This window comes from Hyla sarda, chromosome 4 (genome assembly GCF_029499605.1).
Source record: "Hyla sarda isolate aHylSar1 chromosome 4, aHylSar1.hap1, whole genome shotgun sequence".
Taxonomy (NCBI): Eukaryota; Metazoa; Chordata; class Amphibia; order Anura; family Hylidae; genus Hyla; species Hyla sarda.
In genome coordinates this window covers 340,244,535-340,259,173 of record NC_079192.1, presented here as the reverse complement: position 1 = coordinate 340,259,173, position 14,639 = coordinate 340,244,535, and the positions used below count along the sequence as shown (strand labels likewise).

General features: G+C 47.2%; 1 protein-coding gene across 10 annotated transcripts in view; it reads right to left on the bottom strand.

Moving 5' to 3' along the window:
- SPDL1 (spindle apparatus coiled-coil protein 1) overlaps positions 1-14,639 on the bottom strand; it is a 98,430-nt gene that overhangs the window by 70,174 nt on the left and 13,617 nt on the right. For all 10 annotated transcript variants that reach the window (XR_008843077.1, XR_008843078.1, XM_056516511.1 and 7 more), the window contains exons 2-5: positions 3,257-3,436; positions 2,309-2,485; positions 470-664; positions 145-294 (exon numbers count right to left, since the gene is read on the bottom strand). Coding sequence is in view for 8 of the 10 variants with exons in the window: in XM_056516511.1 (XP_056372486.1) it covers positions 145-294; positions 470-664; positions 2,309-2,485; positions 3,257-3,418 (684 nt within the window). In the remaining 2 variants the exon portion in view is untranslated. The remainder of the gene's footprint in view (positions 1-144; positions 295-469; positions 665-2,308; positions 2,486-3,256; positions 3,437-14,639) is intronic.

Below are 14,639 nucleotides of genomic sequence, written 5' to 3'. Positions count from 1 at the left end.
TATGAAGCATTACACCCCCTCTTCCTAGTGCTGCAAAATGCATATTTTCTGGACTTGTCTGTCTAGATATTTCTAATGGGCTGTCTTTGAATCAATTCTACATTTTACACTTTCAACTTTAAAAAATTTAATTAAAAAAATTACCTCCAAAGCATTGAAATAACTAACAGCCTCTTTCTCTCGCTCTTCCTTTTCCGACAGAAGTCGTTCTAGCTGTCGACTTTGGTTTCCATTAGTCAGCACAAGTTGCTGTTGGCGATACTGCAATTCATTCATCTCTTCTTCTAATTGTGCCTGCATTGAAACAACATAATGTTATGTCCTATTAATTCTCAATATGGTTTACAATGTAACATTATAATTACAATACAGTACAATTGCTTGTCCCGAAACATCTATTATCTTTCTACCACCAGCACACAGAAGCTCAAAAAGACACTTCCAGAGGCACAAGAAGATCTTAACTCACTTTTGCACTTTCAAGTTCATTTATTTCAAGCTGGAGGGTGACCATTTCCGAAGACATAGTTTCATGAGCACGCTCAGACATCATCCGCAATTCCTCCGATTTGTTAGTTAGCAGCTCGGTCTGATGGTCCAGTTTGTGTTTTAGTTGCTTCTCACTTAATCTTGCTTCATCTAGTTCAGCTTTCAGCTTCTCCATCTGGGTGCAACAGAGTACGATCAGACAAAGATTTACACACACAGGTTCATTGTCAGAGAGCAGTGTTTCCCAACCATGGTGCCTCCAGCTGTTGCAAAACTACAACTCCCAGCATGACTGGACAGCCAAAGACTGTCCGGGCATGCTGGGAGTCGTAGTTTTGCACCAGCTGGAGGCACCCTGGTTGGAACAGTGTCAGAGAGAAAGGCCAAAAGGGTTTTTCCAGGAAAATACCATTAATGGGCGTATCCACAGTATGTGCAAAGGGAGGGATGCGTCACTCAGCGCTTGCAGAGCGCAGAGGAGCTGCCAGAACCTGCTCACATGACTAGTTACCTGGGTCCCGGCAGCAATTTTATTGCATGACTGCTCCAAAATCATAAATCATAGCATGCTAGGATTGCAAAACCTGCACCAGTTTTATGTCGCCCATAGTTCGCGCAGCATAAAACTGGGGACAGATTCCCTTAAAGGGGTACTCCACTGGAAAATATTTTTTTGTAAATCAACTGGTGCCATAAAATTGCCAGCAAAAAACAATTTCTTAAAAAGATGGAGCAGGTGGTCGCTTGGGAGAAAGCGATTTACTTAAAGAGAGGACTAGCAGACAAATTTTGTGCGATTTGGAATAGGTGCATTATAAGACACTAATGTAATTTAGTATCTGTACAAGAGGGCTTCTTTTTTTTTTTTTTTTTTGGCCAGTGGATATTGTAGTACCTAAATACCCTTGTTTAATTTTTTATTTTTTCTCGAATAATTATGTTTCGTTATATACTGATATTGTATTCTTATTTAATATTGCATATATTTATGGTTCTGTAGTCTATTATGTTGCAAAATAAAATAAAAGTAAAAAAAAAAAAAAAAAAAAAAACTGGTGCCATAAAATTAAACAGATTTGTAAACTACTTGTATTAAAACAAATCTTAATCCTTCCAGTACTTTTCAGCTGCTGTATACTACAAAGAAATTATTTTCTTTTTGAATTTCCTTTCTGCTTGACCACAGTGCTCTCTGCTGACACCTATGTCAGGAACTGTCCCGAGCAATAGAGGTTTTATATGGGGATTTGCTCCTACTCTGGAGAGTTCCTAAAATGGACAGAGGTGTCAGCAGAGAGCACTGTGGTCAGACAGAATTAAGGAAATTCAAAAAGAAAAGAACCTCCTTTGTAGTATACTGCAGCTGATAAGTAATGGAAGGATTAAGATTTGTTAATAGTAGTAATTTAAAATCTGTTTACATTTCTGACACCAGTTGATTTAACATAAAAAAAAAAAAATTTATTTATAAATCTATATCTCTTTAGAAGACAAAGGGTTATCCAGATTACACAAAGTGAAGGCACATTGCTAGGATACACCATCATTTACTGATCAGTGGAGAGTCAACTGCAAGGGTTGTCGCCATTCCTGAAGATAAGGGGGCTAACTGCAGCACGGCTCCACTCAGGAGACTAGGGCTTGGTCAGCAGGACATTGCACAGACAAGTGGTCCAGTGCACTGCAGTGAAAACTCTGGAGGGGAAGCAGTGCCTGCAGTTGGGCATAAATCAGAAAGGGGTTGTATGTCTTAGTAATATGCCATGGCTTTGTGTCAGGAAATTAACCCTTTAAACAAAAGTGCGTAAGGATTAAATACCTTGTCTTTTACTTCACTCATTTCACGACTGTGGTTGCGCTCTAGTTGTTCCTGTAACTGCTCAAGACAAGCCTTCTGCTGTTGCTTTATGTTTTCACATTCAGATGATAAACTCTCTAGCATCCGGTTTTTTAGTTCAACTTCCCGTTGGAGCGAATACTTTTCTTGTTCCAAGTTCTGGAAATGATCATTTAAGTAAAGCATTGTCATTTCTACAAACTTTACAGAGACAAATAGAAACAGACTGTATCAGCAGATAAGAACCATTTGACCCATCTAGTCTGCCCAATATTCTAAATACTATGAATAGTTCCTGGCCCTATCTTATATGAAGGATAGCCTTATGCTCATCCCATACATGCTTAAATGGGCACTGTCAGACCCAAAAACTTTTTATATGTTGTAACTGATGAAATTTAAAGACCTTTTGTATTATGGTTGTTTATTAAATATTCAAAAACATTTGAAAGAAAATGGCCACTAAAAATCCCACCACTAGGAGTCCCGATACCTACTAGAACACTAACCAGTCCAGCAGCAGTATCGGCCGGAGCAAAGAGACAACTTTAAAGTAAGAGATCTCACCCAAGGGATTTATGCACAGTTTAGACTGTTCACTAGTGCTCTATCATGCCTCACATGCAACTGCAGTTCAGGCCATGCACAGAGACATAGAAGTACAGGATCTCCTCCTCTGTGTGTACGTCAAACACCATAGACAATAGGCTCTTGGAGAACTGAAGATTATAGAAGAAACCTGCTAAAAAATGCCATATATAGGATATATAATGGCCAAAACTAGTGCTGCTCATCATGTACAAACACAGTACAGCCTTTCCTGAAAAGCTAGCCGCAACTGATACGATTTAAATAGTAAAATATTTATAATTATACTTCTCATCTTGAATGTCACACCGGTCTATGTTCCACATTACATTCATTATATACCTCAATAGTGCTGGTCATTTCATTCCGCTGCTCCTCCAGCTGATTCTGTAGGTCACTTTGACTTTCCAGTAGTTGAAGCCCATACTGAGCGGCCCTGTCTCTCTCCTCTTCTACCTCCTTTAATTGACGCCGGAGCTTTAGAGTGATATCCGATTGGTCCATGGTGTCAGATCCCTAATACTGTAAAGGGGAAAATGCCTTATATGTTATTTCTATACATACAGGCACACATTACTGATGGAATCACATTTAGGCTATGTTAACAAATATGGGATAGATAAATACACACACACACACATAAATTGGAGAAATTTAACAAAACCTGTGTAGAGGAACAGTTGCCCATAGCAGACAATCATGTTTATCTTTCAGAAGCCCTTTTGAAAGTACAAGAAGCTATCTGATTGGTCACTATTGGCAAGTGCTCCACTTTTCCCCCTTACACAGGTTTGGAAATATATATTATATATATATTTATATATATATATATATATATATATATATATATATATATATATATATACATACACATACACACACACACACACACACACACACACTAGCTGTGTACCCAGCATTGCCCGGTTTTGGGGTTGGGGAGGAAAACAAAGGAGGAAGCTTCTGACTTAATTTCCCGTCCTCATATTGTTGTCATATCCCGACCCCCCTCTCCCGACCCATAATATGTGTACCAGGTATTGAAATATCTCCAGCCGTATGGAAGTTATATGGGAACATACATTTCCCAATGATTTACATGGGACTTTAACCCCTTAAGGACTGAGCCCTTTTTCACCTTAAAGGACATAGCCTTTGTTTGCAATTCTGACCACTGTCACTTTATGCATTAATAATTCTGGGATGCTTTTAACGATTATTCTGATTCAGAGATATTTTTTTCGTGACATTTTCTACTTTAACACAATGATAAATTTTCGTCGATACTTGCATCCTTTGTTGGTGAAAACTCAAAAAATTTCATGAAAATGTTGCATTTTTCTAACTTTGAAGCTCTCTGTAAGGAAAATGGATATTCCAAATAAATTATATATTGATTCACATATACAATATGTCCACTTTATATTTGCATCATAAAGTTGACATGTTTTTACTTTTGGAAGACATCAGAGGGCTTCAAAGTTCAGCAGCAATTTTCCAATTTTTCCCAAAATTTTCTAAATCAGAATTTTTCAGGGACCAGTTCAGTTTTGAAGTGGATTTGAGGGGGTCTTCATATTAGAAATACCCCATAAAATGACCCCATTATAAAAACTGCATCTCCCCCCCCCCCCCCCCCCCCAAGTATTCAAAATGACATTCAGAAAGTTTGTTAACCCTTTAGGTGTTTCACAGCAGCAAGGTAAAGGAGAAAATTCTAAATCTTCAATTTTTTACACTTGCATGTTCACTTGCCGTAAAATCTCTTTCTCAAAGGATCCATTGTGGGACACAGACCGTGGGCAGATAAGCAGTCAGGCAGACGGCCGTTCCACAGCCCAGACTAGCATCAGCCGATGCGAAGATATGAACTCGGTAGAACCTCGAGAAAGTGTGCAAAGACGACCAGGTAGCCGCCTTGCAAATCTGCGAGGCCGAGGCTCTATACTGGAGAGCCCAGGATGCCCCAAAAGAACGGGTAGAATGAGCCACAACCCAGAAAGGAGGAATCTTCCTCTTACAGCAATAGGCCTCCGAAATGGCAGACCGAATCCACCGAGAAATGGTGGCCTAGAAAGCAGGTTGTCCCTTGCGACGACCTTCCATAAGGACAAAAAAGGAATCACACTGACGAAACGAAGAAGTGATGGAGAGATAAGACCCAACAGCCCGAACTACATTCAGCTTGTGTAGTAAGCGCTCATTAGGATGAGAAGGAGCAGGACAAAAAGACGGTAGGCCAATGTCCTCATTGAGATGAAAGGCCGAAACCACCTGGTGGATCACCAGACACGGAGAACGGCAGGAGAGAGCTGCCAATTCAGACACCCTCCGGATGGAGGTGATAGCAACAAGAAACGCCACTTTCCAAGAAAGGAGGCGGAGAGACACCTCTCTAAGGGGCTCAAAGGGTGCACCCTGGAGGGCACTCAGAACCAAATTCAAGTCCCAAGGGGGAGAGGGTGACCGATTAGGAGGAACAGCATGCGTCACTCCTTGAAGGAAAGTCCGGACATGAGAATTAGAAGCCAGTAAGGGCCGAAACCTGACCTTTAAAAAGGGAACTGAGAGACAAACCTAGTTCCAACCCAGACTGCAAAAAGGAGAGAAGACAGGGAACCGAGAAGGTTACCGGGGAGAAGTCTTGAGCTTTACACCAACAAAAATAAGACCGCCAAGTACGGTGGTAAATGCTTGCAGAGGAGTGCTTACGAGCCTTGAGCACGGTGTGAATGACTTGGGAAGAGAACCAGCGGGCCCTCAAAACCACGATCTTAACCGCCATGCCGTCAAATGCAGCGACTGTAAATTGGGGTGGCAAAGAGGACCCTGAGAGAGCAGGTCCGGACGGAGCGGAAGGCGCAGTGGAGTGTCGTCCAGGAGCCTGACTACGTCGGCGTACCACGACCTTCGGGGCCAATCTGGAGCTACCAGAATGGCGGGGACGTCCTCTGCATTGAGCTTCCTCAGCACCCTGGGAAGGTGCGGAAGAGGAGGGAACAGATAGGGTAGGGCAAACCCCGCCCAAGGAATCACTAGGGCGTCCACGGCCAGAGCCTGAGGGTCCCGGGACTTGGACACAAAAGGAAGGATCTTCCGATTGTGCCGGGACGCGAAGAGGTCCAAGTCCGGAATGCCCCCGAAGTCGCAGAGTTGTGCGAAGACCTCTGGATGTAGAGACCACTCGCCGGGGTCGGATGAGGACCGACTGAGGAAGTCCGCTTCCCAGTTGAGCACCCCCGGAATGTGAATCGCCGAAATGGCCGGAACCTTGCTCTCCGCCCAGGTGAGAATCTTGGTCACCTCGGCCATGGCTGTCGAGCTGCGGGTGCCGCCCTGTCGATTTATGTACGCCACGTTGTCCGAAAGCGGACAGGACAGGACTGAAGACGGGACTCCCAATGAAGACGACAAAGAAGAATTGCCCGTAATTCTAATGTGTTCATTGGAAGAAGGGTCTCCTGGGGAGACCAGAGTCCCTGACCCGTCCAATCCCTGAACATGCCGCCCCAGCCCGACAGGCTGGCATCCGTTGTAACAACCTGCCAGTGAAGAGGAAGAAACGACTGCCCTTGGAGAAGAAGGGGGGAGCGGAGCCACCAGAGCAGAGATTGACTGACCCTGACCGAGGGAGAACAATCTGACGATCGAGGGACAGAGGAGACCTGTTCCATCGGGAAAGAATCGCCAGTTGAAGGGGGCGGTAATGAAACTGGGCAAAGGGTACGGCCTCCATAGTTGCCACCATCCGACCCAGGACTTCCATACAAGTGCGGATGGAGACTGATACCCGGGACCGAAGGGAGCGGACCCCCGACCGGAGCGCCAGACGTTTGGCGGAAGACAAATCCGGGCAGAGGCCGTGCCGAATTGAAGTCCCAGGAAGGTTAGAGACTGGGTAGGGCGGAGGACTGACGTGTGGAGAGTGACGTCCAGATTCTCCAGAGTCTAGGCTCTGGTTGGAGCCTTGATGAGAAGGTCGTCCAGATAGGGTATCACCGAGATTCCCCTCGACCGTAACAGGCCCATCACTGGCGCAAGGATCTTTGTAAAGACCCGAGGAGCCGTGGCTAGACCGAAGGGGAGAGCTACAAATTGAACGTGCCCCTCCGGAACCGCAAAGCGGAGGTACCGATGATGGCCTGGGAATATTGACACATTGAGGTAGGCATCCTTGATGTCCACTGATGAAAGGAACTCCCCTTGTTCCAGGGACGCCACCGCCGAACGGAGAGATTCCATTCGGAAGTGGCGGATGAGAAGGTGATGGTTGAGACGCTTGAGGTCCAAAATTGGATGCACAGAACCGTCCTTCTTGGGAACCACAAAAAGATTTGAATAGAAACCCCGAAACCGTTCCCCTGGAGGAACAGGAACAATAACCCCCTGAAGAAGCAGAGACTGGAGAGCCGCTCGAAATTGCTTTGCCAGAGGAGAAGACCGGGGGGCCCGGGAGCAAAAAAAGCGATCCCTCGGAAGGGAGGCAAATTTGATCCGGTAACCGTTGGACACCACATCCCTGACCCAAGAGTCCTGAATGTGAGAGGTCCAAATGTCTCAAAAAAACAAGAGACGACCTCCCACCCGAGAAGAAACCGCGGGTGGGGGCCTCACTTAATGCGGACGTGGGCTTGCGGTTGCTTATTTGGGCGCAAAGCGGCCGGACCGGTTGGAGTCCGACATCCAAGACGGCGCCTGCCCGGACCCATTGCTGGAGCCAGAGGTCTGAAAGGACCGAAAGGAAAATGGCTTCCTTTGGGAAGTAGGGCGAGCCTTATTTTGAGGTAACAAGGAACTCTTACCTCCCGTTGCCTCAGAGATAATTTCATCAAGGAGTTTGCCAAAAAGACGCCCGCCCGTAAAGGGAAGCTCAGTGAGAGACCTTTTGGAAGCGGCATCCGCATTCCAAGCTTTAAGCCACAGAGCGGCGGAGAGCCGCTAGGTGACCCACAGCAAAAGCAGAACAACGGGCTGCCTGCATGGAAGCTGTGCACAGGAAGTCCTCAGCTTTAGAGCATTGGAGAGCCAGAGCAGATAGATCCTCCGGGGGGATCCCGCTAAGATATCCTGATGGAGCTTTTGGCACCACTCCGCCAGGCCCTTGGACACCCATGTTGAGGCTAAGATGGGAAGAAGAGAAGAGCAAGCTGCTTCAGTGGCAAACTTCGCTAAGGATTCTACCTTCTCATCCGTGGGATCCTTGAAGGCAGCGGCATCTGCCAGAGGCAGTGTAGTCGCCTTAGAGATCTGGGAAATTGGTGGATCCACTGAGGGAGGGGAACCACCTTAGTGACATGGTCCTTGTCAAATGGATAACGTTCTTGAATTGTCTTGATTCCCGGAAACCCCTTGTCTGGATGTTTCCATGCGGTTTCCAGAATGTCATCAAAGTCAGCGTGAGAGCTGAACCTTTGAAGTGCCGGCTTAGCACGATGAAAGGATACTCCTGGATTGACATTCGAAGATCCTGGGTCCTCCAAGTTAAAGGTGTCTCTTAGGGCTGTCACCAAAGAGTTCACCATTGCAATTGAGTCTGAGCGGTCCTCTGAGTCAGATGCCGGCTCGGAAGCCTCGTCCACCAGAGAAATGAGAATGCGTAGAGGCAGTCCTGGGGGGGGGGGGGGGGGGCAAATCTGACCGAGTACGTGGCTCTGGCGTGGCAGAGCGGCGACTCCGAGAACGTCCTCTAGAGGAACGACAGTTGTGCCCAGATGACCAGGGGGGGGGGACCCATGAGGGAAACGCTCACGTCTATCTGAAGACTCAATGGAAGAGTCAGACGAGGCACCCCTAGGAGTCTTCAGTGAGCTTTAGTTACCTGCATCACGCCTGGTTGGTACCACCCAAGCGCTGACCGTTGGCGAGGGAGGGGGGGGGGGTTAATAGCGCATATACGCAATGTCTGTGCACCCTCACTCGCAATGGGGAAACGGGGAACCGCAGTCCCGGAGTCCCCACCTGAAAACAGAAAAGAAAAGGAATAAAAAACTAACACGTCCCTAACTAGGAAAACAAAAAAAAACAGAAGACCTGGTCTGGAGCAAACCAGACACGTCCACCTCCTTCAGACACTAAGCTTAAACTGATTAGCTCAGAGCCTGAAGGCGGGTATATCCTGCTGGGAGGAGCCAACTGTTTTTGATGCCATAGTGTCACATCTCCTAGAGACAGCAGCATACACCCACGGATTGTGTCCCCCAATGGAGCAGATAGAGGGAAAAAAAAAAAAAAAAAAAAAAAAAAAAAAAACACAACATGGCATACTATTTTGGAAACTACATCTCTCAAGGAACATAAAAAGGGGTCCGCTGAGCCTTAACACACCACAGGTGTTCGACGACTTTTCATTAAAGTTGGATGTGTAAGTTAATTTATTAATTTTTTTCACTAAAATGCTGGTTTCCCCCCAAATTTTACACTTTCACAAGGGGTTATAGGAGAAAATGCCCCCCAAAATTTGAAACCCCCATCTCTGAGTATGGAAATATCCCATGTGTGGACGTCAAGTGCACTATGGGCATACCACAATGCTCAGAAGAGAAGAAGTCACATTTGGCTTTTGGAAAGCAAATTTTGCTGAAATGTTTTTTTTTTTTTTTTTGGGGGGGGGGGGGGGGGGGGGGATGTCGCATTTAGGAAGCCCCTATGGTGCCAGAACAGCAAAAGGAAAGAAAAAACACATGGCATACTATTTTGGAAACTACACCCCTCAAGGAACGTAACAAGGGGTACAGTGAGCCTTAACACCCCACAGGTCCTTGACAAATTTCCGCTAAAGTTGGACGTGAAAATGAAAAATTAGATTTTTTTCACTAAAATGCTGGTTTTACCCCAAATTTTTCATTTTCAAAAGGGGTAATTGGAGAAAAAAAGACTCCCAAAATTTGTAACCCCATTTCTTCTGTAGTATGTAAATACCCCATATATGGATGTAAATTGCTTTGCGGGGAACTACAATGCTCAGAAGAGAAGGAGTGCCATTGAGCTTTTGGTGAGAAAATTTGGTTGGAATAGAAGTGGGAGGCCATGTGCGTTTACAAAGCCCCCCGTGGTGCGAGAACAGTGGACCCCCCCCCCCCACATGTGACCCCATTTTGGAAACTACACCCCCCTCAGAATTTAATAAGGGGTGCAGTGAACATTTACACCCCACTGGCGTTTAACAGATCTTTGGAACAGTGGGCTGTGCAAATGAAAAATTAAATTTTTCATTTTTACGTACCACTGTTCCAAAAATCTGTCAGACACCTGTGGGGTGTAAATGCTCACTGTACCCCTTATTACATTATGTGAGGGGTGAAGTTTCCAAAATAAGGTCACATGTGGTGGGGTACAATCGCAGGTAGCTGTTGGTTGCTATGGCAGCAGGAGGTCAGATCATGACCTCCTGTATGCCTGCTACGGAAGCCTGTGAGATCCCGCCAGAGGCTGGATCGCACAGGCTGTAGTGTCTGCAGCTCATCAGGTTATACTGTGCTGCAGTACAAATGTATTGCAGCATAGTATAACCTGTAAAAAGTGTAAAAAATAAAATAAAAACAAAAGTTCAATTAAAGTATGAAGTATAAAAAAATACAAAAAAATGCCCCTTTCCCAATAAAAGCCCTGTATTATCACCAAAAAAGATCAAAAACAAAAATCCTATACATAATAGGTATTGCCACGTCCGTAATGACATGTACTATAAAACTATAAAGTATATTATCCTGCAAGGTGAACGCCGTAAAAAAAAAAAAAAAAAACATCAAAAAAAGCGCAAAATTCGCCAATTTTGGTACAAATAGCGGAATAAAAAAAGATCAAAAGGTAGCACAAAAATTTTACCAATAAAAAGTACAGCTCGTCCCGCAAAAAATAAGCCCTTAATGGCGTCGGAGGAAAAATAAAAAAGTTACAGCTGTTGGAAAATGAAAGGCAGAAAAGGAGATTTTTTAACACTTACCGTAAAATCTCTTTCTCGAAGGATCCATTGGGGGACACAGACCGCTGGTGTATGCTGCTGTCTCTAGGAGGTATGACACTATGGCAACAAAGAAGGATATACCAGCCTCCAGGCCTTGAGGTAATCAGTTTAAGTACCAGAGCAATAGGAGAGGACCGACAGGTCAAAGAAAAAACACGAACTGTCCGAGAACCAGAAGAAAAGATATAACTGAACACACCCTCTGACAGAGAACCAAAGAGAAACCCAAAAGGGCGGGAGCTGTGTCCCCCAATGGATCCTTCGAGAAAGAGATTTTACGGTAAGTGTTAAAAAAAATCTCCTTTTCTCTATCGGCTCCATTGGGGGACACAGACCGTGGGACGTACCAAAGCCGTCCCTTGGGTGGGCAGATAGTCAGGCAGACGGCTGTTCCACTGCCGCCTGCAGCAGTTTATGGCCCAGACTAGCATCAGCCGATGCGAAGGTATGAACCCGGTAGAACCTCGAGAAAGTAAGCAAAGACGACCAAGTAGCCGCCTTGCAAACTGCGAGGCCGAGGCTTTGTTCTGGAGAGCCCAGGATGCCCCAACAGAAACAGGTAGAATGAGCCACAACCCTAAAGGGAGGAATCTTCCCCCTACAGTGATAGGCTTCCGAAATGGCAGACCGGATCCACCGAGAAGTGGTAGCCTTGGAAGCAGGTTGTCCCTTACGACGACCTTCCGTAAGGACGAAAAAGGAATCGCACGGACAAAACGAAGAAGAGATAAAGAGGTAATTCCTAACAGCCCAAACCACATCCAGTTTGTGGAGTAAATGCTCCCTAAAATGAGAAGGAGCGGAACAAAAGGACAGAAGAACAATGTCCTCATTGAGATGAAAGGCCGAAACAACCTTAGGCAAAAAGGAAGGATCTGGCCGGAAGAAAATCACCAGTTGAAGAGGTCGGTGATGAAACTGGGCAAATGGCACGGCCTCCAATCGACCCAGGACATCCATGCAAAAGCGAATGGAAACTGGAGCAGGGAGCCGAAGTCATCAGACTCTTGAAAAGAGTCGGCGGAGTTGAAAGCGGGCAGAGGCTGCATCGAACTGGAGCCCCAGGAGAGCGGTTGGTCTTGTCCCAAATGACCATCCGACCGAAGTGAGACAAGGTATGGAGGTTGAGACTAAGACTCTCCAGGATCTGGAATAAGGAATCACGGAAACAACTGTTGTCCATAAAAAGGCTACCACAGGCGCCAGGACTTTGGTAAAGGTCCGCGGAGAAGTGGCCAGACCGAAATGGATAGTCCCAAAAGAAAATGACCGTCCAGAACTGCAGAGCAGAGGTACCGCTGATGACCAGGAAAAAATGAGAAGTGGAGGCAGGCATCCTTGATGTCCACCGAGGAATGAAAACTCCCCTTGAACCATGGACACCAGCACCGAACGGAGAGACTCCATTTGGGATGGAAACGCAAGATGCTTGCTGAGATACTCGAGAACCAAGACTGGGCAAACAGAAATGCCTTTCTTGAAGACCACAGAGAGGTTGGAATAAACCGCAAAAACGTTCCCCTGAAGCTGCATGTCCAGGCATCCCGGAGGGTAAGAGGCGACCAACCACCAAAGAGAGGTCGGCGGGTGTAGGCGACCCTTCAGGCCGAGGAAGGCCTACGGGTGCCTGATGGGGCCGCCTAACGGCCGGAACGGATAGCCGACCTCCGGGAGGAATGGGATCGGACAGAAGAGCCCTCTTCCCATGAAGGCGCCTGGCTGGACCCTTTGTTGGTACCAAAAGGTCCGCAGAACCGGAAGGAGAACTTACAATGGAAGCGGTTCTGTGAGTCTTACCAGAGGTAATAAAGAACTCTTTTTTCCGCCCGTCGCCTCACTTCCTGAAGGTGGGGTCCACATTCCAGGCTTAAAGCCACATGAAGGGACGGTGGCTACCAGGTAGCTTGTGGTAAAGGCAGCACAGTGGCTGCACATGGAAGCAGAACACAGAAAAATCTTGAAGACTACCCTGGCAGAATTGGAAGACCATACTAAAAAGGGCCTTTGACACCCAGGCAGGAGCAAAAGCAGGAAGAACCTGCTGCCTCAAGGGCAGAGAGATTGCCAAAATATCCACCTTCATGTCCACTGGAGTCTTGAAGGCAGCTGCATTAGCCAACGGCCGGATAGGCGCCTTAGAGAGGCAGGAGACCGGCGGATCCACAGTTGGAGAGGAGGTCCACCGAGCAATGAGGTCCTTGGCAAAGGAATACCGCGCTTGAACCTTCTTCGTTTCCTGAAACTTCTTGTCAGGGTGACTTCAGGCGGATACCCGCAGGGCGTAAAATTCAGCGTGAGAGCTGAAAGTCTTGAGTGCCGGTCGGGCACAAAGAAAGGAGACTTCTGGAGCCACGCCCAAAGTTCCTGGGTCCTTTAGATGGAATGTGTCTCTTATGGCCGCAACCACTGAGTACACCACATCAGGCACATCCGTGCGGTCCTCAGAGTCGGAGGCCGAATCAGAAACCTCGTCCACAAGTTCTCCAGGTGAATGGGAACGAGGTGAGGCAGCCCTGGAAGAGGTCGGACACGATGAAAGGAAACTTCTGGACCACGTCCGAAGTTCCTGGGTCCTTTAGCTGGAAGGTGTCTCTTATGGCCGCAACCAATGAGTACACCACATTAGGCACATCCGTGCGGTCCTCTGAGTCGAGGCCGAATCAGAAACTTCTTCCACAAGTTCTCCAGGTGAATGGGAACGTGTGAGGCGGCCCTGGAAGAGAGAGAGAGATGGACCTAGTACGCGGGTCTGGAGAGCCAGAGCGGCGACCCTGGGAGCATTCTCTAGAGGAGCGACGCTTGCTACAGGTCGGAGTAACGGGGCGATCCCTGCGAGGGGAGCACCCGTGCCTGCCAGAAGACTCGGGGGATGAGTCAGATGACACACCCCTATGATGCTGCGAGAGCATCAGAATAGGGGGGGAGTGGGACCCTTCGGAGGGCCTCTCCAAGGCAGTCCCACATAACGGGAGACCTGAGCCAAGTCGGATATAGACTGGGAGAGGGAGGGAACCCAGGCTGGAGGGGCCGCCGAACCAACCGGGTCTGGAAGAATAACTGAGGTAGAGAAGCAGGGGGGTCTGGGGGAGCAGTGAAGCAGGCAGAACAAGTGGTTCAGCAGAACCAGACAGCTTAGAGTTACAGTATTAACAGAGTAAAGGAGTGGTTAACACTCCAGTTAACTGTTTAGAGGGAGGCCGTTCTGGGTCTCTCTAGCCCAAGACTGTGTTCCATTTCACTGTGTTGCTGATACAGTCTGCTTATCTTACTGTTTCATATGCCTTGAGATCCCAATAGACCACAATGGACCTATTCTAAAAATTAAACCACAACACTAACACTCTGTCCCACCCCGGGACTCGAACCCGTGGTGGTCTCCAGGCTGAGAGAGGAGAAATGCCGGCCAATAGAAAGGGAGGGGCGTGTTAGGAATAGGGTGCACTGCTAATTGGCCCCTGCCACCATAATCGCGCGCACAGCGCTGATTGGTGGACAGTTCGCCCCCTGAGAAGCTTGGGCGGCCCTTGGTGGGCAGAGCTAAAACGCACCGGGCCACCGAAGTATTAACAAAAACACCCGTAATGGCGCCCGCTCCTTGCCCCGAGGGGAACCTCCCTGGGAACTGAGCGGACTAGACGCCGCCGGCAGCAGCCGTTGCTGCTGAAAGTGAAAAGTAAGCTCAGAGCGCCCGCATAGAAGAACGACGTGGCTGTCAGCCGCTTTAATGTAAAAAATACACACACAGTCGTTCCACACACATAT